Here is a 25,506-nt window from a genome sequence, read left to right as displayed (position 1 = left end):
CCAAAGTATTAGAGAGTGAAGGGAAAAAACATTCAACACAAAACTCTTCATTATCATCTAGGATAACAGATGCTGGTCATAGTTTCATTGTTTCTGATCTCTCAGCCTCCAGCTTTCTTTCCTCATATTTAGACTTTCTTTTATTTCCTCCTCTTAAAGCATTAGTTTCCTTAGTTCTCTTTGTTCAAAAGCAGTCAGTATACATTGTAAAATTTATTTCACTGATACATCTTAATTAACATTACAATAACATTAAGTTTATTTTTTATTTTAATGGGAATTTGAGTAGGTTCTCCCAAAATTAGAAATACCAAAAAAAAAAAAAATCACTTTAAAATGCATAATATCTTCTGTGATTTCACAATTTTACCTTTCTCTTCTCTGATTTGTCAATGGGGTTATCTGGAGAGAAAGTTCCACTTTAAAAAATTCTACTAATAACAATTTTCTCTTACTCATCCCAAATACCACTTTTACACTAAAGATCCAAAATTGGAGGGGAAGGGACAAGTGGAAAGCCCAACAAAACCTGAAAAGAAAAAACTTGACAATGGAATTTTGTCTTTGTTTCATCCATTCAATAAATAGATATTAAGTCCCTATAAATCACTTCCTAGAACTGCACCGGATACAAGCCCTATTTTGTCTCAAAAGCCTGCCATTACAATATAATTTTAAAGTACCAAGGAGGCTAAAAAGATTATACATATATATGTATATAATTTACACATTATACATTATATATATATACACACACACATACTGGATTTTTTTGTACATATTTTGATTATTTTGTGCTTTCCACCTTGTTCTAAAGACTCAGCAAATAGGAATAAGGGAATGAATTGCAGAATTAGGAATAAAAGTACTAGTGGATCAAACAAAATCAAGATGATAAGAACATTTCGAAGTTATCACAGCTCTAAAAGTAATACAAAAATTTGTGTAGTGCTTTAAAAATATTTTGAATCTAGCAATGTTCCAGGTTAAATCGCCAACTTATCAACTTACTCATCTGTCTTTGCAAAAAAATCATTCTACTGAAGAATTTTCATATGAGAAAAACTATAGAAGTTACAAGGAAAATCAAATTCAAATACAAAAATACCCCTGACAGACTCAAACCAAATCTCATTAGATGTCATGTTATAGGACATTATGTTAATACTTGAGTCATATTTAACACTTCAAGTATGAAGAGTATAGCATTTAAGATTCATATCCATGACCTTGGCTCTGGTTATAACCCCCCCTTTTAAAATTGAAGTTCAGTTGATTTACAGTATTGCATTAGTTTCAGGTATACAGCTAGTAGTTTAGTTTTTTTTTTAATATTCCATTATATGCTATTATAAGATATTGGGTATAACTCCTTGTGTACGTGTGCTCAGTTATGTCTGACTCTTTGAGATTCCATGGACTGTAACCTGTCAGGCTCCTCTGTCCATGGGATTTCCCAGGCAAGAATACTGGAATGGGTTGTCATTTCCTACTCCAATAATTCCTTGTGCTATATAATAAATAAATCCTTTTGCTTCTCTATATTATGTACAGTACTTTGTGTCTGTTAATCCTACACTCCTAATTCCCCCTCCTTCTCCCTCTATCATTTGGTAACCGTAAGTTTGTTTTCTATGTCTGTCAGCCTGTATCTGTTTTGTATATAAACTCATTTGTATTATTTTTCAGATTCCACATATAAGTGATATCATTTAGTTTTGTCTTCATCTAACTAACTTCACTAAGCATAATATTCTCTAGATCCATGCTGCTGCAAACGGCAATATTTCATTCTTTTTTCTAATATTTCATTGTGTGTGTCTATGAATGGGTGTGTGTATATGTATATACACACACCCATTCAAGATAATATTCCGTTATGTTATTATAAGATATAGGGTATAATTCCCCATACATATATATGTATATGTACACACACCGCATCTTAAGCTAATTATCTGTTGATGGGCACGTGGGTTGTGTCCATGGCTTGGCTATTGTCAACAGTGCTTCTGTGAACACTGGGGTGCATATATCTTTTCAAACTATAGAGTTTTCATTTTTTCTAGATGTACACCCAGCAGTAGGATCACGGGATCACATGGTAGCTCTATTTTTAGTTTTTAAAGGAAACTCCATCCTATTTTTGAAAGTGGCTACACCAACTTATATTCATACCAACAGTGTCGAAGGGTTCCCTTTTTTCCCACCGTCTCCAGCATTATTATCTATCTGTAGGCTTTTTGATGACAGCCATTCTAACCAGTGTGAGGTGACACTTCATTATGGTTCTGATTTGCATTTCTCTAAGAATATGCAATGTTGAGCATTTTTTCACGTGCCTGCTGGCCATCTATATGTCTTCTTTGGAGAAATGTCTCCTTAGGTCTTCTCATTTTTGATGAGTTGTTTGGGCTATATCTTTTAATGTATAAATACTACTAAAATATTTGTTGTACACCGGCTCTCTGGAATAAAGTTAAAATGTATCTGATACAGAATTGTGTAATACAACATTGTTTCACCATAATTTACAACCAAAAATAAGGGAAAGATTCATCACTTCATTAATCATCAGGGAAATGCAAATTGAAACCACAGTATATTATCACTATACATCCACTGGACTAAGTATAAGGAAAAAGGTGAAAAATATCAAGTACTGGCAAGGATATGAACTACAAGGAATCTTCATATACCACTGGTGGAAGTATAAACTGATATTATCACTTTGAAAAAGTCATTCTAGAAGTACCTACTAAAGCTGAGTGTCTGTCTACATCAACCAAACAATTCCAATCCTAGGAATATGCCCTACAGCAAACCAGCAAAGGACACGAACTAGAAAGTCTGTGATGTTACTAATATCCCAAACTGAAAACTACCGCGAATGCCCAACTGCATTAGAATAAATAAGTCAACAATGGTTTGGTTACATAAAGAAATATTACATAGCAACGAGAAAGCATCAATGACAACTACATACAGTACAAACACACAAACATGCTGAGAAAGAACACCAAGTCAGAAAGAAGAAACGTCTTATGATTTCACATGCAAAGCATCAAAACAGACAAAAACAGCCTACCCTGTCAGAGGTCAAGACAGCACTTAGCCTTCAAAGTGAGTTTAAAGCATGCTTCTAGGGTGCTGGCATGTTGCTTCTAGTTTCAAGTGCTGGTTAAATTTCACTGAGCTGGGACTTCCCTGGTGGTCCAGGGGTTAAAAACCCACCTTCCAATGCAGGGAACATGGGTTTGATTCTTGGTGTGGGAACTAAGATTCCACATGCCACAGAGCCACTAAGCCTGCACATTGCAACAACTGAGCCTGTACACTTCTGAACCCACACGCCACAGCTAGAGAGTCCATGCACAGCAATTAAAGATCCCTCATGTCACAACTAGGACCCAAGGCAGCCAAATAGATAAATATTAAAAAAATTTCACTGGGATGTACACTTATATTTGTACTTTTCTCTATATATTTCAACTAAAATGAAATATATATATCTTCATTAGAAAAGTAAATACCTATTATGGATATATTACTAAATGTAGAAAAGAATATATAGAACCAGTCAATCATTATCCCATCTTTTAAAAGATACTTGTAATTTGATATATTTCCTCTTTTTTTTCTATAAATGTCATATAGTTTGTTGTTGCTTAGTCACTAAGTAGTGTCCAACTCTTTGTGACCCCATGGACTACATCACACCAGGCTTCCCTCTCCTTCACTATCTCCCAGAGTTTGCTCAAACTCATGTTCATTGAAGTCTGTGATGTTATCTAACCATCTCATCTTCTGCTACTCCCTTCTCCTCTTGCGGCATCAGGGTCTTTAATCTCTCCCAGCAACAGGGTCTTCTCTAGTAAGTCGGCTCTGCATCAGGTAGCCAAGTACTGGAGCTTCAGTCATATAGTTAAGAACACGTAATACATGCAATTTTACTTAAATGTGAGAGGTTAAATTATATCAAAACATCCCTACATAAAATAATTATGTGTATTAAGCATTTTCTATCTTTAAAATGGCTTGCTTCATAGGCAAAATCTGACTACAAAATTAGCTATCATATGCAAACATACATAACTTACTTTAAAAATCACCTAGTAATAGTACACTTCTGTGTGTGAGCTACTTTTTGTTATTTATAAATAACGCTATGATAAATATATCTATCTTTGTCTATATTAATTGTTAGTCAAAATTTACTTCCTTAGGACAGATACTTTGTTGAGTCGCTCGAGTCGCTCAGTCCTGTCTGACTCTTCACGACCCCATGGACTGCAGCATGCCAGGCTGGATACTTAGGAGAGATATTTAGAGACATAATTACAAGAGCCAATGTTTTTGCACTAAAATCAACAAAAGATAAAATATTGCTATAACATGAAGGCAGAGGTTTGAATAAGCAACAAAATGGCATGGGGGTTGGGGGGCAATAAAATGGATAGCATATCCTCCTTTCTTCACTAGTCTTTTCTTTTAGAACCGCCCCTTAGTGGAGTCCCTTAGTTAAGCAAAAATCCATGGTCTGAAAGTATAAGACACATGAGGCTTGAGGATATCTCAGTACTAGACACACAGAAAGTACTGGGGGAAAAAAACAAGTTTTCTGAATTCAGTGAAAAATCTCAAGCACAAAAATCAGTCTCTTGCTGAAGAAGTGGGGACTTCTCTATACCCCTACAGCACAGGGGTAGCAACTTCACCTAGGAACCTGTTAGAAATATGAATTCTCAGCCCCAACCCCAGACCTACAGAATCAGAAACTCTGGAGGGCATCTTTATAAGATGCCCTCCAGGTGATTCTGCTGCTTGCTAAAACGTAATGACGACTGGACCACAGCACTCCAAACCTCCAGGCATTCTAAGAACACATCATCATTAATAATCAGGGAATGGAAAAAAGATAAGTTTTTTGAAACTATTATTCTAATTGCTGTTTTGCTCATCTGGGAGACTGAGGGCCTTCATGTTAGATGTTTTCATCTTCTGTTCCACTTCCACTACGTTCGTGATCTGCGTGTCTACCGTGTCGGTCATGCGACTTGTCATACTTTAATGGGTCCCAAACAGACTCACTGAAGGGGCTGTAAAGAATGTCGCCAGAGAAAGGGATGATGAGAGAGCTTCCAGCTTACTCTGAGATATGCAAAAAACTGGATTTAATTAGTTTCACAAGCAGAAAATGAAAGAAACAATTTGTATTACCAGTAAAGCCTGGTAGCAATTTCCTTTTCCTTCAAAATATAGCTTGTAATTTATTCAGGCTGGTCTTTTTCAATAATTTAACTAGCAACTGGCGGATATTTTCAACATATCTGATACAATGATAAAGAAAGGTTCAAACATCAAAGGAACAATGAAGGAAGTAAAGGAGAAGAGAATTAATATTTGATTAGTACCCAATACATGCTAAGTATTATGCATAAAGCTCTACATGTTGGAGTCAAATGAGGAAATATAATCAATCCCTCTGAGGTAGGCATTATAATCACAAAAGGAAAAATGTGAAAATCAAAGAGTTGTAGTATATTTTCTGTTATCAATTGTAGGCCTGCTGCTAAGTTGCTTCAGTCGTGTCCGACTCTGTGAGAACCCATAGACGGCAGCCCACCAGGCTCCCCCATCCCTGGGATTCTCTAGGCAAGAATACTGGAGTGGATTGCCATTTCCTTCTCCAATGCATGAAAGTGAAAAGTCAAAGTGAAGTTGCTCAGTCGAATTGTAGGCCTAGTAAATAGCAAAGTTGAAATGTGAAGCTTGGCTTCAACGGTTCCAAAACCTGTGCCTTCTCAAATATACCAAACTTACTTAGCAACATGAAGCAAAATACAAAGTGTTTCCTTACATTAGGATGAATTTTTAAAAAAATCCTAAAGAAATACAGTGAGTAAATATTTAGAAACTTTTATTAATAGTTTTCCTATTTAGCGTTTCCTTAATGACACATATAGCTTTTAAAAAAAGTGTTTTAGCTACCATTTTTATTTACTATGTAGTTTATAAAAATGAGGAGAAGCAAAGGTAAATGTCAGAAAAGGCAATTTAACCTTTCCTAAATAACATTTGCGATTTAAATTGCTAGTTTTAACTTTAAAAACACTGTGTTGGCAACTAAGCTGCTAAACAGCTTTATAGTATCCTTTTTGATATTTTGCCTTGGATTTGGCAACTCATGCAAATTTTATGTTGGTAATAAACAAGTTAAATTTAAACGGAGAAATTCAGAGAAAGAAAGCATTTAAGAGGTTGATTTTAGAACTAAATTCCAAGTGGCAAGCAAAATTGTCTTCTTCCCGTAGTGCAATAGGTTTGAAATTAACCACCAGTCCATTCTAAAGGAGATCAGCCCTGGGTGTTCTTTGGAAGGAATGATGCTAAAGCTGAAACTCCAGTACTTTGGCCACCTCATGGGAAGAGTTGACTCACTGGAAAAGACTCTGATGCTGGGAGGGATTGGATGCAGGAGGAGAAGGGGATGACAGAGGATGAGATGGCTGGATGGCATCACCGACTCGATGGACGTGAGTCTGAGTGAACTCCGGGAGTTGGTGATGGACAGGAAGGCCTGGCATGCTGCAATTCATGGGGTCGCAAAGAGTCAGACACGACTAAGTGACTGAACTGAACTGAATAACTGTTACCAGTAATAAGCAACAGGGCTTACTGTGGAGCAGTTTTCCTCTAGAAGACAATGGGCCATATGGGAATAGGAAATAAAAACAGGCACTTGGGTCAACTCCATTTTCCAACAACTAAGCAAATAAGAAATCACAAAAGAAACACCTTTTACTCTACTCTGCCAACTGAGTTACAAGCTGATTCATTGAAGACAGATTTTGAAATACTTCAGAAACAATTCTGCAGATATTCTTTCCCCCCAAAAGAATGATGTCCGTTTATTATCCTTTCATAAGAAACAGCAACTGGGTATTTCAAAATGTAAAAAATAAGATCATCATGTCATGTTCTAAAATAAAGCAATCTACATTAACTATCGGAATAGAGAATACAAATTTATATTTTAAATGAGGGGGAAGCCATTTTATTGGGTCTCAGGTGCAATACACTGTTATCAAAATTATTTATAAATGTGCAATATGCAATCAAAACACAGAACAAAGTTATGTAATTCTACCTAACCACAATATTCATTGTGAAAGCAGCTTAACAGGAAGATAAAAGATGGAGCAAACACAGCCTATTTTAAACATTTTACTTTTTCCTTTATTTTCTGTTTTAAATCAGGAGCTCAAACTTTGTTTCTAAAAGATTCTTATTTTAGTATTTACTTATGTACTATGGTAAATTAAAGGGAGAGTGTTAGTCACTCAGCTGTGTACAATTCTTTGGGAGCCCATGGACTGCAGCTCACCAGGCTCCTCTGTCCATGGGATTCTCCAGGCAGGAATACTGGAGTGGGTTGCCATTTCCTTCTTCAAGGGATCTTCCCTACCCAGGGATCAAACCCGGGCCTCCTGCATGGGAGGCAGATTCTTCACTATCTGAGTGACCTAAACTAACCACAATTCTTTAAATAAAACTTGTAGATAAACAGGAAAAATACAAGAGAGAAAAAGATCAGATGGCACTGGTCCTACAGGAAAAGCAACCTGCTGAACTGAACAGGTCAATAAAACTACTTGTAGAATGGGTTAGTTGTCTATTATCAGACCAGTAAGATATTTTTAAATATCCTGAAACCAAACTCAGATTCAAAAGGCAAAGCCAGAACCATTCACTGTGTTTATTAAAATATAATCTCTCACTAAGCCCCACACAGCAAAAGCAGCCAAACTTACCCTAATGTGACCTCAGATTTAGAAGCCTGCCAAAGAATTTTTATAGAAATAGCAACCAAATGTTGCTTATACCTACTGTGTAAAGTAGTACAAAATAAAACAAAAGCTTACTAGATATGAGTACTTAAACTTGTGAAATTAATTTAAAAAAAAAGAATACTGGCAACTGTTAGCAGCCCCTTTAATTAACCATAATATATATATATAACCATATATAATTCCAAAATATACAAGCTACTCTACCTTTAACATTTTGAGCACTGAAATAATCTGTAACACCAGTTCCTGACCCTTTCACTTTTCCAGTTCCTTTTAAAGTTTTGCTCATCAAGAAAATGAAGTTCTCACGTTCCCTTCTCAGCAGACATGCATTCATATGGTCTCTACAAGGAGCCATTCCAACCACACTTTTGGGAAAACTCCGAATTCCTTCTGTTCTTACTGCCTTGCCCACAAGTTTGCTTTCTTTTATTTCTGTTCCCAAGCTGTGAAAATCTTTTCAAAAAATGTCATAAAACTTGAATAACTGGTTCTCTATAAATGTATGTACTCTAACCTCAACTGGTTTCCTGCTGCAACATAAGAACTTTAGAATCATCTCTAGATTATGTGGGATTAAAAATAGTACAAAACAGGCTCTCATATTCTCCAAATAGATAATTCATAAGCTTCCCTCAAAATCAGGTGGTGTTTCTGCAGAGAAGTCAAAGTTTTTGTGACATGTAAAAGTCAATGTAATTCACCAAATTCAAAGCTAAAAATATCCCACCATATAATCACTACAATAGGTGCAGAAAAAGACATTTCACAAAATCCAACCACCACGCATTATCAAACCATTCAACAAACTTAGAAGGGAAATCTACTCAGCCAGATGCAGGGCAGCTATAAAAACTCTACAGCTAACATCATGCTGTTGTTGCTTAGTCCTTAAGTCGTGTCTGACTCTTTTGTGACCCTGTAGACTATAGCCAGCCAGGCTCCTCTGCCCATGGGACTTCCCGGCAAGGACACCATTTCCTTCTCCAGTGGACCTTCCCAACCCAGCAATGGAATCCCCATGTCCTGCACTGGCGGGTGGATTCTTTACCGCTCAGCCACCTGGGAAGCCTCACTAACATAATAAAAGACTTAAAAAAAAAAAAAAGACTTCATAATTTCCTCCTCCTAAGAGCAGGAACAAGGCAAAAATTTCTGTTCTCACCATTTCTACTCAACTTTGAACTAGAAGTCCTAATCAGTGACATTAACAAAGAAAAAGAAATAAAAATTGGAAAGGAAAAGTTAAACTAATTTTATTTACAGATCACATGAGAGTATGTGTGGAAAATCCTAAAGAATCTGTAAGAGTTACTAAAAATAAGATTCAGAAGAGAGCAGGTAACAAAAAAGTATAAAAACCACCAGTGTCTACATAGTAGCAAAGAAAACCTAGAAATTGAAATTTAAAATACCATTAAAAAAACTGAAAGTAATGCATGACTATACCAAGGTTAAAAGATACAAGGCTAATGTATAAAAGTCAACGACTTTCTTATATACCAGCAATTTATCAGTTCAGTTCAGTCACTCAGTCGTGTCCAACTCTTTGCGATCCCATGAATTGCAGCATGCCAGGCCTCCCTGTCCATCACCAACTCCCGGAGTTCACTCAGACTCATGTCCATCGAGTCCCTGATGCCATCCAGCCATCTCATCCTCGGTCGTCCTCTTCTCCTCTTGCCCCCAATCCCTCCCAGCATCAGAGTCTTTTCCAATGAGTCAACTCTTCCCATGAGGTGGCCAAAGTACTGGAGTTTCAGCTTTAGCATCATTCCTTCCAAAGAACACCCAGGGCTGATCTCCTTCAGAATGGACTGCTTGGATCTCCTTGCAGTCCAAGGGACTCCCAAGAATCTTCTCCAACACCACAGTTCAAAAGCATCAATTCTTCGGCGCTCATCTCTCTTCACACTCCAACTCTCACATCCATACACGACCACAGGAAAAACCATAGCCTTGACTAGATGGACCTTTGTTGGCAAAGTAATGTCTCTGCTTTTGAATATGCTATCTAGGTTGGTCATAACTTTTCTTCCAAGGAGTAAGTGTCTTTTAATTTCATGGCTGCAATCACCATCTGCAGTGATTTTGGAGCCCATTTATAACTGGTGTTTAAAAATACAAAGCCATTTACATTAGCACCAAAAATGAAAAACTTAAAGATATATCCACTACTTATGTATAAGATCTGTATGTGGAAAACTATCAAATTGTGATGAAAGAAATCAAAGATCTAATTAATGGAAAGATAAGTCCATGTTCATGAATAGACGAATCAATATCAGTAAGGTATCAGTTATTCCCAACTTGAGGTACAGACTCAATGCAATCTCAATTAAAATCCCAGTAAGTTACTTTGTGGATTATCAACAAATTGATTCTAAAGTTTACATGGAAAGGCAAAAGATCCAGAATAGTCAACACAATATTAAAGAAGAAAGCTTGGAGAACTGATACCACCCAAAACATGTATAATGTAACGATAGACAGAGACTTACACTCCTTATCTAGTAGTTAGAGAAAGGTTATCTTTCACACAGAAGTTTTAATCTTAATGAAATCCAACATTAAAGCCCAATTTCTTCATGGATCATGCTTTTTTGTGTTGTATCTAAAAAGTCATTACCACACTGAAGATCAGTTAGATTTTCTTTTATTTTTCTTCTAGGAGTTTTAAGGTGTACATTTAGGTCTATGATCCATTTTGAGTTGATTTTGTGATAGGTGCAAAGTCCGTGTCTGAATTCTTTTTTTTTTTTCTCCTCATGTGAATATCTACTTGTTCCAACCTCATTTGTTGAAAAGACTCTCCCTTCTCCCTTAAATTGTCTTGCCTCCTTTGTAAAAAGTTGAGTTGAATGTATTTGTGTAGGTCTTTTTCTGGGCTTTCTGTTCCATTCCATTCATCGATTTTATTTTTGTGGATACCACACTGTTTGGATCACTGGGGATTCATAGTGGAATGTCAAGCCTCTTCATATATTATTTATGTCTACCTTTATATCATATGTTTGCCTATTGCTTCTTCTTAAACAAATGATTATTCAGCACATTCTTCTGTACATTAATGTTTCTCTGCAGATACTGTATATTCGTACATAGCTTTCTCACTCCCAATTTTACATCTGTGTAATATTCCATTATATGTATTGAACATAATTTATTTAACTAGATCTTACTGGGTTTTCCTAGTAGCTAGGAGGTTAAAGCGTCTGCTTGCAATGTGGGAGACCTGGGTTCAATCCCTGGATTGGGAAGATCCCCTGGAGAAGGAAATGGCAACCCACTCCAGTATTCTTGCCTGGAGAATCCCATGGACAGAGGAGCCTGGTGGGCTACAGTCTACAGGGTCGCAAAGAGTCGGACACGACTGAGCAAACTTCACTTCACTTCACTTTACTGAAGGATTTACAGTGTTGCCAGTATTTCCCTATACGCGTCACCCTGCTTATTTAACTTATATGCAGAGTACATCATGAGAAACGCTGGACTGGAAGAAACACAAGCTGGAATCAAGATTGCCAGGAGAAATACCAATAACCTCAGATATGCAGATGACACCACCCTTATGGCAGAAAGTGAAGAGGAGCTAAAAAGCCTCTTGATGAAAGTGAAGGAGGAGAGTGAAAAAATTGGCTTAAAGCTCAACATTCAGAAAATGAAGATCATGGCATCCAGTCCCATCACTTCAGGGGAAATAGATGGGGAAACAGTAGAAACAGTGTCAGACTTTATTTTTGGGGGCTCCAAAATCACTGCAGATGGTGACTGCAGCCATGAAATTAAAAGACGCTTACTCCTTGGAAGAAAAGTTATGACCAACCTAGATAGTATATTCAAAAGCAGAGACATTACTTTGCCGACTAAGGTCCGTCTAGTCAAGGCTATGGTTTTTCCAGTCGTCATGTATGGATGTGAGAGTTGGACTGTGAAGAAGGCTGAGCACTGAAGAATTGATGCTTTGGAACTGTGGTGTTGGAGAAGACTCTTGAGAGTCCCTTGGACTGCAAGGATATCCAAGCAGTCCATTCTGAAGGAGATCAGCCCTGGGATTTCTTTGGAAGGAATGATGCTAAAGCTGAAACTCCAGCACTTTGGCCACCTCATGCGAAGAGCTGACTCATTGGAAAAGACTCTGATGCTGGGAGGGATTGGGTGCAGGAGGAGAAGGGGACGACCGAGGATGAGATGGCTGGATGGCATCAGGGACTCGATGGACGTGAGTCTGAGTGAACTCCGGGAGTTGGTGATGGACAGGGAGGCCTGGCATGCTGCGATTCATGGGGTCACAAAGAGTCGGACATCACTGAGCAACTGAACTGAACTGATGATACTGCAAAAATTAAGTGTTATTTCCTAAATTTACAAGCATATCAGTAGAATGCATTCCTAAAAAGAGACAGGTGGCTCAAAGGTAATGTGAATGTTAAATTAATAAATAGCATGAAACTGCTTCCCATAAAGGTTATGCTGTCACCAGCAGTATAAGATGGTATATGATCCTACACCCTTGACAACAGTATTTTATCAAATTTCTTAATACTCCCCAATCTTATAGAGTGAAAAATGGTACTCAGTGTAATTTTAAATTATGTATGGTTTATGAATTAGGTATAGTGCCTTTTCATGTATTAAGAACCCTTAATATTTTTGTGTGAACAGTTTATTCAAAAGTTTTGCTCATTTTCTGAAAATTGGATTCCTGTTCCTTTTGTCACAATGCATATTTCTCTTTGTCCTTTTAACACCTTGATGCTATTAGTATATTCATTTGCTATTGATATTGTTCTGTTTACAGTACATCTTTGCCATATTCTATTTTCAATCCTCCTTCAGTTCAATTCAGTTCAGTCGCTCAGTCATGTTCGACTCTTTGCAACCCCATGAATCGCAGCACGCCAGGCCTCCTTGTCCATCACCATCTCCCGGAGTTCACTCAGACTCACGTCCATCAAGTCCCTGATGCCATCCAGCCATCTCATCCTCGGTCGTCCTCTTCTCCTCTTGCCCCCAATCCCTCCCAGCATCAGAGTCTTTTCCAATGAGTCAACTCTTCGCATGAGGGGGCCAAAGCGCTGGAGTTTCAGCTTTAGCATCATTCCTTCCAAAGAAATCCCAGGGCTGATCTCCTTCAGAATGGACTGCTTGGATATCCTTGCAGTCCAAGGGACTCTCAAGAGTCTTCTCCAACACCACAGTTCAAACGCATCAATTCTTTGGCGCTCAGCCTTCTTCACAGTCCAACTCTCACATCCATACATGACGACTGGAAAAACCATAGCCTTGACTAGACGGACCTTAGTCGGCAAAGTAATGTCTCTGCTTTTGAATATACTATCTAGGTTGGTCATAACTTTTCTTCCAAGGAGTAAGCGTCTTTTAATTTCATGGCTGCAGTCACCATCTGCAGTGATTTTGGAGCCCCCAAAAATAAAGTCTGACACTGTTTCTACTGTTTCCCCATCTATTTCCCATGAAGTGATGGGACTGGATGCCATGATCTTCGTTTTCTGAATGTTGAGCTTTAAGCCAATTTTTTCACTCTCCTCCTTCACTTTCATCAAGAGGCTTTTTAGCTCCTCTTCACTTTCTGCCATAAGGGTGGTGTCATCTGCATATCTGAGGTTATTGGTATTTCTCCTGGCAATCTTGATTCCAGCTTGTGTTTCTTCCAGCCCAGCGTTTCTCATGATGGGATTTTGAATATACTTTTAGTTTCAAAACAACTTTCTTTGTGCTATAACTATACCCTCTTAAGTCTCCACTCCCCTTTCTTGCTTTCTCTTACCTTTTCTGCTAGTTTTGCCTCCATAGGAGGATTCTGATTATCCCGTGATAGACTAGAGATCTCTTCAAGAAAACCAGAGATACCAAGGGAACATTTCATGCAAAGATGGGCTCGATAAACGACAGAAATGGTATGGACCTAACAGAATCAGAAGATATTAAGAAGAGGTGGCAAGAATACACACAAGAACTGTACAAAAAAGATCTTCATGACGCAGATAATCACAATGGTGTGATCAGTTACCTAGAGCCAGACATCATGGAGTGTGAAGTCAAGTGGGCCTTAGGAAGCATAACTACAAACAAAGTTAGTGGAGGTGATAGAATTCCAGTTGAGCTATTTCAAATCCTAAAAGATGATGCTGTGAAAGTGCTGCACTCAATATGTCAGCAAATTTGGAAAACTCAGCAATGGCCACAGGACTGGAAAAGGTCAGTTTTCATTCCAATCCCAAAGAAAGGCAATGCCAAAGAATGCTCAAACTACCGCACAAGTACACTCACCTCACACACTAGCACAGTAATGCTCAAAATCCTCCAAGCCAGGCTTCAACAGTACGTGAACCGTGAACTTCCTGATGCTCAAGCTGGCAGAGGAAACAGAGATCAAATTGCCAACATCTGCTGGATCACAGAAAAAGCAAGAAAGTTCCAGAAAACCATCTACTTCTGCTTCATTGATTATGTCAAAGCCTTTGACTGTGTGGATCACAACAAACTGTGGAAAATTCTTAAAGAGATGGGAATACCAGACCACCTGAGAAATCTGTATGCAGATCAAGAAGCAACAGTTAGAACTGGACATGGAACAGACTGGTTCCAAATCAGGAAAGGAGCACATCAAGGCTGTATATTGTCACTCTACTTATTTAACTTATATGCAGAGTACATCATGAGAAGCGCTGGACTGGATGAAGCACAAGCTAGAATCAAGATTGCTGGGAGAAATATCAATAACCTCAGTTATGCAGATGACACCACCCTTATGGCACAAAGAAAAGAGGAACTAAAGAGCCTCTTGATGAAAGTGAAAGAGGAGAGTGAAAAAGTTGGCTTAAAATTCAACACTCAGAAAACTAAAATCATGGCTTCTGGTCCCATCACTTCATGGAAAACAGATGAGGAAACAATGGAAATAGTGACCAATTTTATTTTCTTGGGCTCTAAAATCACTGCAGATAGTGACTGCAGCCATGAAATTCAAAGACACTTGCTCCTTGGATGAAAAGTTATGACTAACCCAGACAGTATATTAAAAAGGAGAGACATTACTTTGCTGACAAAGATCCATCTAGTCAAAGTTATGGTTTTTCCAGTAGTCACGTGTCAGGGTCCAGCCCCGGTGGATCCAGGGTAATTCGAAGCGGGGACAGCGTGGGCGAGGAAAACTTATTTATTTAATTAGAAATATTAAAGAAATTATGAAGAAATAGTATAGTAGGAAAATTTAGTGGAGAAAAGAGGCTGAATAACTTGGTTTATGTGGAAAACCAATAAAACTCTAGGACAAGAAGTTTGCACCATCTACGTTAGGCCACCAGCGCTCGTTTGAATAGTGGAGGGTTCCCCTCCTTGGGCTCCCTCTCTCATGGGACTTAAAAGCCAGGGCAAGTTAGTAGATGTGGCGAGCCTCCCCATTCCAGATGGGAATTCAGTCAGAAAATAGAGTAAAGAGGAGACACAGGGGAAACCAGTCCAGCAACTGGCCCATCCCCTATTGTCCAGAAAGGCCTTTTATACCTTTTTTTGTACATAGACATCAATGGATAATATAAAATTATGCAGCGTCAGCAGCCCTGACTCTTATCGAGACCAGGCTTTTTTCTCTGCATACCTAGTTGTATACACAAGTCTTAGGTGATTTACATCATCTTTTGGCCAGAGGGCCAATTAACATTTTATGGCCCTTTTCTGATAAGGGTTTGTCAACCAGAAGACTTACTTGTGTTGTTCTTCCCAAAGTCTGGTGCCACTCTCAGAAAGCACTAAATAAAGTTACATTCTTACATAGCAAGGACACAAGAGGAGTGCAGTGATATATAACAAAGAAAAGTAATTAACTCAAAAGTCTAGTGTTGCTAACATCAAAACTACTATATTCCTTTTTCTATATCCCAATTACATTGATTAATATCCCTCAGGTGCCTAAAAGATAAGGAATATGGAGGCCTGGCAGCAGTCATTGAGTCAACAGTGAAAACCCATCACCAATATGATTTTTAGCTCTTTATAAGGCTCTGTATCTTTAAGATGCTTTAAGCTTTGTGCCTCTCTCAGTTGGAGGGCTGTAAACAATTCACAAATTGTAAAAAGTCTGGGGGAACCTGTTAGGCAAGTTAGAGAGCCATCCAAATGGGGTTCAGACTGAGACATTCTTTTTATATGCAATAAGACTCTGCTTTTTGGGGGTAGATGTTTGGAAAAACTCAGGGGGAACCCCTGAAGCTAGATCACGCCTTTGCGTTTTGTCTGGCTTCCTTCCTCATGACCACTGCCATGGGCGGGATTCCTCACGCTGGCTCCCAGCAGCCACGTATAGATGTGAGAGTCGGACTATAAAGAAAACTGAGCACCGAAGAATTGATGCTTTTGAACTGTGGTGTTGGAGAAGACTCTTGAGAGTCCCTTGGACTGCAAGGAGATCCAACCAGTCCATCCTAAAGGAAATCAGTCCTAAATATTCATTGGAAAGACTGATGCTGAAGCTGAAACTCCAATACTTTGGCCATCTGATGCGAAGAACTGACTCAGTAGAAAAGACCCTGATGCTGGGAAAGATAGAAGGCGGGAGGAGAACGGGAGGAGAAAGGGATGACAGAAGATGAGATGGTTGGACGGCATCACCGACTCAATGGATGTGAGTCTGAGTAAACTCCAGGAATCGGTGATGGACAGGAAAGCCTGGCATGCTGCATGTGACCCCATGGATCAGAAAGAGTTGGATACAACTGAGCGACTGACCTGAATTGATCCCTTCCTTTGAGCTGCTGCGTTCCTTTTAATAGGCTGACATTTCAATAGACATTTCAATAGATGGAAGCTACTGCATGCAGTCTTTTGGATGGTGTGGAACTGGCCGTCAGTAAGAGACATGCATATTTTAAAGTTTATGTCTAAGCAAAGAAGGAGGTGGCAAGGTGGCACTGCTCTCCCAAGGACATAAAGGAACAAGAGGAGGATATGGGGCAGGTCTCATCTATCTGCACGTCAGCCCACAGCAGCTGCTGATCCGGCAGCTGCCGGAGGATGGCATATAGCTTACAGGCAAATATGGCCTCTTTTCCTTGCTAGAACCACTTCTTACAGCCCAAGAAACAGCATGTGCCTCCCAGATAAGGGAGGAATCCCTGATCTCCACAAAGGTGCCACCGGGATTTCAACATCATAGATAATAAAGCCCTGAGTTACAGTATGTTTTTCCTCTCATTTTAAAAAATAACACAACAACTGCTTTTAAATCATCTGCTGTTTGCACGGTTATGACAGAATACAATGACCTTCAGGCTTGTTCTTAACTAATTAAGTAAATTTTAGACCTCCAACTCTGAGACAGATGCCCTAAGACAAAAAGCTCAGGAACCTCCCTCATTGAATACCTTAGTGCTTTGCTTCAAAAAACACTGAAGGTTTCTTAAAAATAACGTATTTATAAGTATAACTGAATCACCTGGATGTATACCAGAAACTAACAGTATTGTAAATTAATTACATTTCAATTAAAAAAATTTTTTTAATTTACTGGGTATGTATAATTGTACCAGATGCTAAGCTAGACTCTAAAGACAAAAATATGAACTCTGAGCTTAAAGAGCTTAGTCTATTAAAAGAAAAGGAAAATCATATAAAGAAATACAATATTATGTGATAAGGACAAGAATAAAATATGTGCAGGGTCCAAAGGTTAACACAAAGGAGGTACAGTGACAAGGAGGTACAGAGGAATCCACAATCAGATAGACTTTAACAGTAAATAGGAATTTGCCCAGTGGCCAAAGGGATTACAGGTCAAAGGAAAGACATAAACAAAGTTCCAATTTGGGATAGCTACTTTGAAATATCTATCCCAGAGAAACAATGATGACTAATAAAAACTCTCTGACTTCATGGAATTAGGTGGGGACCAATAAATAAACCAGTAATTAACATTTAGTGTGACAAATACTGCAATAGGGGTGAGCAGAGAGTATTAAGAGTTTTATGGGCTGAGTAGAAATAAGATTTAAATTTAGATGCTAGGAGTGAACAGAAATTAGCCAGATGGGGATGTCCCTGGTGGTCCAGTGGCTGAGAATCCACCTGCCAATGCAGGGGACAAAGGTTCAATCCCTGGTTTGGGAAGATCCCACATGCCAAGGAGCAACTAAGCCTGCGGGCCACAGCCCACGAGCTCTAACAGCCCATGAGTTGCAACAAAAGAAGCCTGCACACCACAGCCAAGAGTCACCCCACTCGCCACAAATAAAGAAAATCCCACTTGCAGCAACAAGGGCCCAGGGCAGTCAAAAATAAATAAACACTGAAAAAAAAACACAAAAGAAATGAGCCAGACGGAACATGCATCTATCAAGAGGGAAGTGTGGCATGGTGTCAGAGAGGAATAATATTATATGTACAGAGAAGAGGATACAGCGAGACACAGAGACAGGGATGGCGGGAGAAGGGATGACAGGAGAAGGGGTGGCAGAGCAGTGAGGCAGCGACAGGCAGAGGGCAGTTCAGTGTGACAAGAGGCATCAACATCTGAGCTAAGGCTAAGGAGGAAAGCAAGAACTGCAATGTGAAGGACCTTTTAAACTGGAGTCGGGGCATTATCTTGAGGGCAATAAGGGACAAAAAATGTATTTAACTTGGGAAGACTTGTTCAGATTTGTGTTTGAGAAAATATATGTAACTATAATACAATGAATGAAACAGAAAAGAAACATAGAATCTTGAAGTAAATAAAATAGCTACAGTAATCCAGGAAATGGCTTATGGTAGTCTGAACTAAGATAATAGCAACAGAATAAAGAAAATGGGTGGGAAGTACTGACATATTTAGGTAGAATCAACAAATCTTCCAAGGGATCTGATGCCAAAGAGAGAGGAAAAAAAAAGGAGGCAAAGATGATACTTTCTGATTTGGGCAAAGGGTAGAAGGTATTACGGTCCAATAAGATAAAGAAAAGGGGGAAATGGGTTTTGAGAAGGTGAAATAATCACTTTAATTACAGACAGAGACTGACATGTGTACAAGTTATTCAACTGAAGGTGTCCAACTAGCAGCTGAATATACATAATCTCGAGACAAAGGTCTAGGCCAGAGGTACAGATTTGAGAATCAACCATATACAAAGTAATGAAAACTAAAGCAATGAGAATAGATAAGATTGCCTAGGGAAAATGTACAAGGTGAGGAAAACAAAAAACCCAAGACAAAAACCCCACGGAACACTAACGTTTAGAAGACAAACGGAAGAGCTAGGAGAGCAGACTGAAGGGAATGGCCAAAAAGAAAGATGAAAAAGGGGTAAGCACGTTCTGAATGCTGACTGTGTCTTAGGTGCTGTACTAGGTGATGTATGCACATTATCTCATTTAATCCTCACAGATGCTATGAGCAACTTACCATCATGACCTGCATCATTACAGACATCTGGGGTCAGAGAGATCATTTTGCTCAGGTTTAGCTTCTGTTGGGTATAAGAAATCCAAGGGCTTCCCAGATAGCTCAGTGGTTAAGAATCTACCAGCCAATGCAGAAGACATGGGTTCGATCCTTGGGTCAAAAACATGCCCTGGTTAAAGAACTGACCACCGACTGCAGTATTCCTGCCTGGGAAATCCCGTGGACAGAGGAGCCCTGGCGGGCTACAGTCCAGGGAGCCTCAAGAGTCAGACATGACTGAGCAACTGAAAACAACCAACAAAAATAAGAAATGCAACCAGGATTACACCCTCAACTGCCAGAGCCCTTGTTCTTAGCTACTACACTGTACTGCTTCCTATAAAGACTTAAAAACTATGGTATCACAAACACAAAGAAAAACAGCGATTTCAAAAAGAAAGACACCATCCCAGGAACAATCGCTCACTCAGCACCAAGATCCTGATGTTCTAACAACATTCTCTATGAAAAGCAGTCAGGACTCTTTGGGGAAATGGCTGATCTGAGGAATGGGCAGGAAATATGTCAAAGGGACACAGAAAAGCAACTGAACACTTCCAATGGCCATAGTTTTAATGATTTGAGCAAAAAACCAACCAACAAAAATATCTGGTTGGCAAAAAAATTCATTCGGATTTTTCAATAAGATGTTATGGAAAAACCTGAACGAACTTTTGGCCGATCCAACAGTACTGGACTATGACCTGGAGTAAAAACTAAATACCTGTAAGTCCATGTTGGTATAAACAAACAAACGAATAAGGAAGAAAAAACAAATCTAGGATGGAAGAAATCCAAATAAATTATGTAGATGCTCACAACTCAAAGAAGTCAAGAGGAGGAGCAAACTCTCCACTCCTCAAGTGTGACCCCACATACTGACTTCTTCCAAAGACTATGGTGTGCAGAAAGGGGGAAGGAGAAGGGTGACTGTGTCACCCGAGTAAATGATCAAGGTTCACAACAATAATGGCAAGCCATGTTGACACCCTTGATTATGCTGTAATGAAAATGGACCTTTATCTCCGCAGTCTTTCTCTCAAAAACCTATAACTGGACTTCCATTCATTATAATGTATCAATATTGGCTCATTAACTGTAAAACCTGTACTAGATTAATGTAGGATATTAACAGTAGGGAAACTGAGTGATGGGTTTATGAGAACTCTATGCACTATTTCTATAATTTTTCTGTAAATCTAAAACTGTTGTAAAATTAAAAGGTTATTTTTTAGGGGCTTCCCCACTGGCTAAGACTCTGCGCTCCCAATACAGGGGGCCTGGGTTTAATCCCTGGTCAGTGAACTAGGTCCCACATAGTGCAACTAAGGATCCCACATGCCACTACTGAAAAAGATCCTATGTGCCGCAACTAATACCCAGCACAGCCAAATAAATAAGTCAGTCAAAATTTTATCTATCTATCTATCTATCTATCTATCTATCTATCTATATATGGCTATTTTTAAAAAGAGGGGACACATTAACTGTGTTAAAAGCTGATAACAACAACAAAAAAAGACAAAACCAAGGGCAGTTTCAAAGAATTAATGGAGTCTAAAGCCAGACGACATCAGGCAGAAAAGTGAATAAAAGCTGAGAATGGGACTATAAGTGTATACAACTTCTTCCAAGAAGTCTGATAAAGATGGGGAGAATAAATCAGAGCCAGAAGTTGAGATTAAGCTGAAGAAATTTTTTTTTTGTTTTTAACCACAGCATAATTCATATACACTAAAATTTATCTTTTAAAGTGTACAATTCAGTGGTTTCCAGTATATACACAAGGTTGTATAACTACAACCACTATCTCCAGAACATTTTCATTACTTCAAAAAGAAATGGTAAAATTATCCCACTACTAGGCCCATACCATGAGAAAATCATAATTCAAAAGGATATATGTACTCCAATGTTCATTGCAACACTGTGTAAAATAGTTAGGACATGGAAGCAACTAGATACCCACCGACAGATACATGGATAAAGAAGTAAAGTTGTATGTACACACACACACACACACACACACACAGTGGAATGTCACTCAGCTATCAGAAGGAACAAATCTGAGTCAGTTCCAGTGAGGCAGATGAAAGTAGAGCTTATTATACAGAGTGAAACTCAGAAAGCGAAAAACAAATATGATATATTAACGTATATATATATATGGAATCCAAAAAATACCGATAAACCTATTTACTCGCAGGAAAAGAGAAACAGACATAAAGAACAGACTTGCGGACACAGCAGAGGAAGGAGAGAGCGGGATGAATGGCGAGAGTAACACTGAAGCATACACACCACCATATGCAAAACAGCTAGCTAGTGGGAAGTTTCTGCATAGCACAGGGAGCTCAATGGGGTGCTCTGTGACAACCTAGAGGGGTGGGACAGGGCGGAGGGTTGGAGGGCGGTTCAAGAGAGAGGGGCCATATGCATACTTATGGCTGATTCATTTTGTTCTATGTCAGAAACCAACACAACACTGCAAAGCAATTATCCTCCAATTAAAAAAATTTTTTAAGTAATTACTTAAATTAAGTTGAATATGTTCATAAATAAGAAGATACAACACTATTAAGATGTCAATAAAACCAAAGTGATCCAGAGAGTCAATGCAATTTCTATAAAAAAACCTAACAGCCTTTTTCACAGAAATGGAAAATATAAACTTCAAATTCATGGGGAATTGCAAGAGATCCAACCAAAGTGATCCAGAGAGTCAATGCAATTTCTATAAAAAAAACCTAACAGCCTTTTTCACAGAAATGGAAAATATAAACTTCAAATTCATGGGGAATTGCAAGAGATCCTACATAGCCAAATAAATCTCACAGGAGGACTCACACTTTTCGAATTTGAACTTACTACAAAACTACAGTAATTATAACATTATGGTACTGGCATATGGACAGACATATAGACCAATGGAACAGAATAAAAAGCCCAGAAATAAATCCTCACATATACGGCCAGTTGATTTTTCACAAGGGTGTTAATAAGATCATTCAATGGTCAAACGATAATCTTTTCAACAAATGCTATTGGGAAAACTGGATATCAGTTTGACTCTGAGTTATATCATATACAAAAATTAACTCAAAATGGATCAAAGACCTAAACTTAAAGAGCTAAAATTATAAAATTCATAGAAGAAAACACTAGGGAAAATCTTCATGACACTGATTTGGCAATCATTTAATGGAAATGACAAAAAGCAGAGGCAACAACAACAACAACAAAAAATAGATTAATTGGAGTTCATCAAATCAAAGAACTTTTGCACATCAAAGGATACTGTCAAGAATGCAAAAAGATAACCTAATGAATGGGAGAAAATATCTGCAAATCATTTCTCCCATAAGGAATTAATATCCAGAATGTATAAAAAATTCCTAGAACTCAACAACAAAACACAAATAATCCAGTTAAAAAATGGGCAAGGGTTTTCTTGAATAGAGATTCCTACAAAGATAATGAATAGCAAATAAGCACATGAAAAAATGTTCAATGTTACTAGTTGGAGAAGACTCTTGAGAGTCCCTTGGACTGAAGGAGATCCAACCAGTCCATTCTGAAGGAGATCAGTCCTGGGATTTCTTTGGAAGGAATGATGCTAAAGCTGAAACTCCAGCACTTTGGCCACCTCATGCGAAGAGTTGACTCATTGGAAAAGACTCTGATGCTGGAAGGGACTGGGGGCAGGAGGAGAAGGGGACGACCGAGGATGAGATGGCTGGATGGCATCACTGACTCGATGGATGTGAGTCTGAGTGAACTCCAGGAGTTGGTGATGGACAGGGAGGCCTGGCGTGCTGCAATTCATGGGGTCGCAAAGAGTCGGACACGACTGAGTGACTGAACTGAACTGAACTGAACTAGTCATTAGGGAAATGCAAATCAAAACCACAATGAGATATCACTTTACATACACTTTACATATCACTTTACATATGGTTGCCTCTGATAAATAATACATGTTTGCAAAGATGTGAAGAAACTGGAACCCTTGTACACTGTTGATGGGAATGTAAAATGGCATAGCTTCTGTGAAAATTGAAATGCCAATTCCTCAAAAAAATTAAAAATAATAGAATTAATATATGACCCAGTAACTTTGCTTCTATGAATATATCCAAAAGACCTGAATGCGGGGTCTCAAAAAGATATTTCTACTCTCATGTTTATAGCAGCATCATTCACAGTAGCTAAAATATAGAGGCACCAACATGTCCATCGATAGATAGGTGAGCAGAGAAGCAAAATGTGGTACATAGTTACAGTTATTTTAAGGAATAATACTCAGCCTTAAAAAAGGAAGGAAATCCCTTGAGGACACTAAGCAAAGTATGCCAGTCACAAAAACACAAATACAGTGTAATTCTTCTTATACAAGGTATGCAGAGTAGTGAAAATCATAGATACAGGAAGTAGGATGGTTCTTGCCAGAGGCTTAGAGGAGGAAGAAATAGGGAGTAGCTGTTTAATGGGTGCAGAACTGTAGTTTTGCAAGATGAAGAGTTACGGATATGAATAGTGATAATGGTGGCATAACATGAATGTACTTAAATACCACCAAATCATACACTTAAAAATGGCTGAGGTGTTCACTTTGTGTCTTGTGTATCTTACCACAATTTAGAAAACTGAGGAAAAAATGAGAAGCATTCAAGGCTTCAAGTACCACTTTCTCTGCTTGCTAATACTTCTAAATTCTTAGAATACTTCTAGAGACCACTACAACTATTAAGCTGGACATTTTTATACTGAAACAGATTTCTTTAGCCTTCTGTCCACCTTAGACAAAGCCTTTGAGAAAGCTGATGTTTCTCTCCTAGCTATCTGCACTGTAGTAGTAGACACTTTGTTTCCACCTTTGCATATGTACAATGGAAAAAATTCAAACATATGCAAAGGAAGAGAGAAAAGAATAATGAAACCTCATCTAGCTATCACCCAGCTTAAACAATTAACCAACTCATATCTATCCACTTACTTTGCTCTTTGTTCCCCAGTGGATTATTTTGAAGCCAGTCCCAAACATCATATCATTTCAACCACAAAGATTTCAGTATATTATTTCTCCTTACTAAAAGATATTGCTTAAAGATACTGACAGTGTCCTGCACAAGTACTTGTACTGGTGCGTCAGATTTCGGATATACACATTCCTCCAGTAAACTATGTATTAGAAAAAGGAATTACATATATTCATTCATTCTACTGTATTCTTTACAAGTTAAATCACTGAAGGTAGGGTCTCTCAAAACAAACACACAAACACACATACACACACCCTCTCCTGTTCATCTCTCAGAGGTAACTGAGTTTTAAAGGATAAAAATTATTTGGTCATGACAACACAGTAATATTATATAATTATTATTATACACAAAGTAATTCTTCATGTAGCTGCGTTTTTTATGAAACAAATGCAGCAAAACTAGCCTGATGCAGAAAAATTTTATTCAACTGTCCTTACCTTTGGTTGGACTGAGATTCTGATCTATAAATCCTCTTAGTTCTGCATTTGTAGAATTCAAACCAACCTGAATAAAATAGTTTAAAAAATTATAAATAAGATTTTAAATAGTATGTGATCACTTAATAAGCCGTTATTAATGACCTCCCACCAGAGGTCCATATCAAATATTATACATAGTCACATAAGGATGAGTTAATTATATCAGATATAAGAACAGGGTTAAAATGCTGCCGTACTGCTCGAAATGGGAAAAATATGGCATTGTCCACATTAAGATAAAAGTTAATGAAACAGCATTACTTATGAGCAGAAGTGAGATCTACACATTTTACTAATGGCTTTTTTTCTTAAGCAAGTAATGTAGCAGTTGTGAAGCTGCCAAAACATATACCAAAATTCCACCCTCACTGCTGGCCACCAACACGCCTCTCCTTTTTAAACTCTTCTATGAAAAGAAAAGGAAGGCAAAACTCTTGTTGGTGCTCTACTGTAAACAGAAAGCAAAGAAGGCAAAGACAGCCTTTAATACACTCCATGCTTAATACAATGGAATTGTTTAATCCAAGTATTACAATAACTTCAAAAGCATCAGTTTATACCTTTTTGTTATTATACAAAGGTAACGGCAAAAACCTCAACTAAAACCACACATGCACAATCTGGAGTTCACGGTTACTGGATTACTGTTACGTTTAAACACCTGCTCTTACTGCTCAACTTCTGCAGAGTGA

At 38.3% G+C, this 25,506-nt stretch overlaps 1 protein-coding gene across 1 annotated transcript in view; it reads right to left on the bottom strand.

The window, feature by feature from the left end:
• TFDP2 (transcription factor Dp-2) overlaps positions 1-25,506 on the bottom strand; it is a 203,214-nt gene that overhangs the window by 113,910 nt on the left and 63,798 nt on the right. Inside the window, exon 3 of the mRNA XM_068990236.1 lies at positions 24,773-24,839. Within this exon, the coding sequence (XP_068846337.1) occupies positions 24,773-24,839 (67 nt within the window). The remainder of the gene's footprint in view (positions 1-24,772; positions 24,840-25,506) is intronic.

Source organism: Capricornis sumatraensis, chromosome 1 (genome assembly GCF_032405125.1).
Source record: "Capricornis sumatraensis isolate serow.1 chromosome 1, serow.2, whole genome shotgun sequence".
Lineage (NCBI taxonomy): Eukaryota > Metazoa > Chordata > Mammalia > Artiodactyla > Bovidae > Capricornis > Capricornis sumatraensis.
This window is presented reverse-complemented; position numbering and strand designations above follow the sequence as displayed.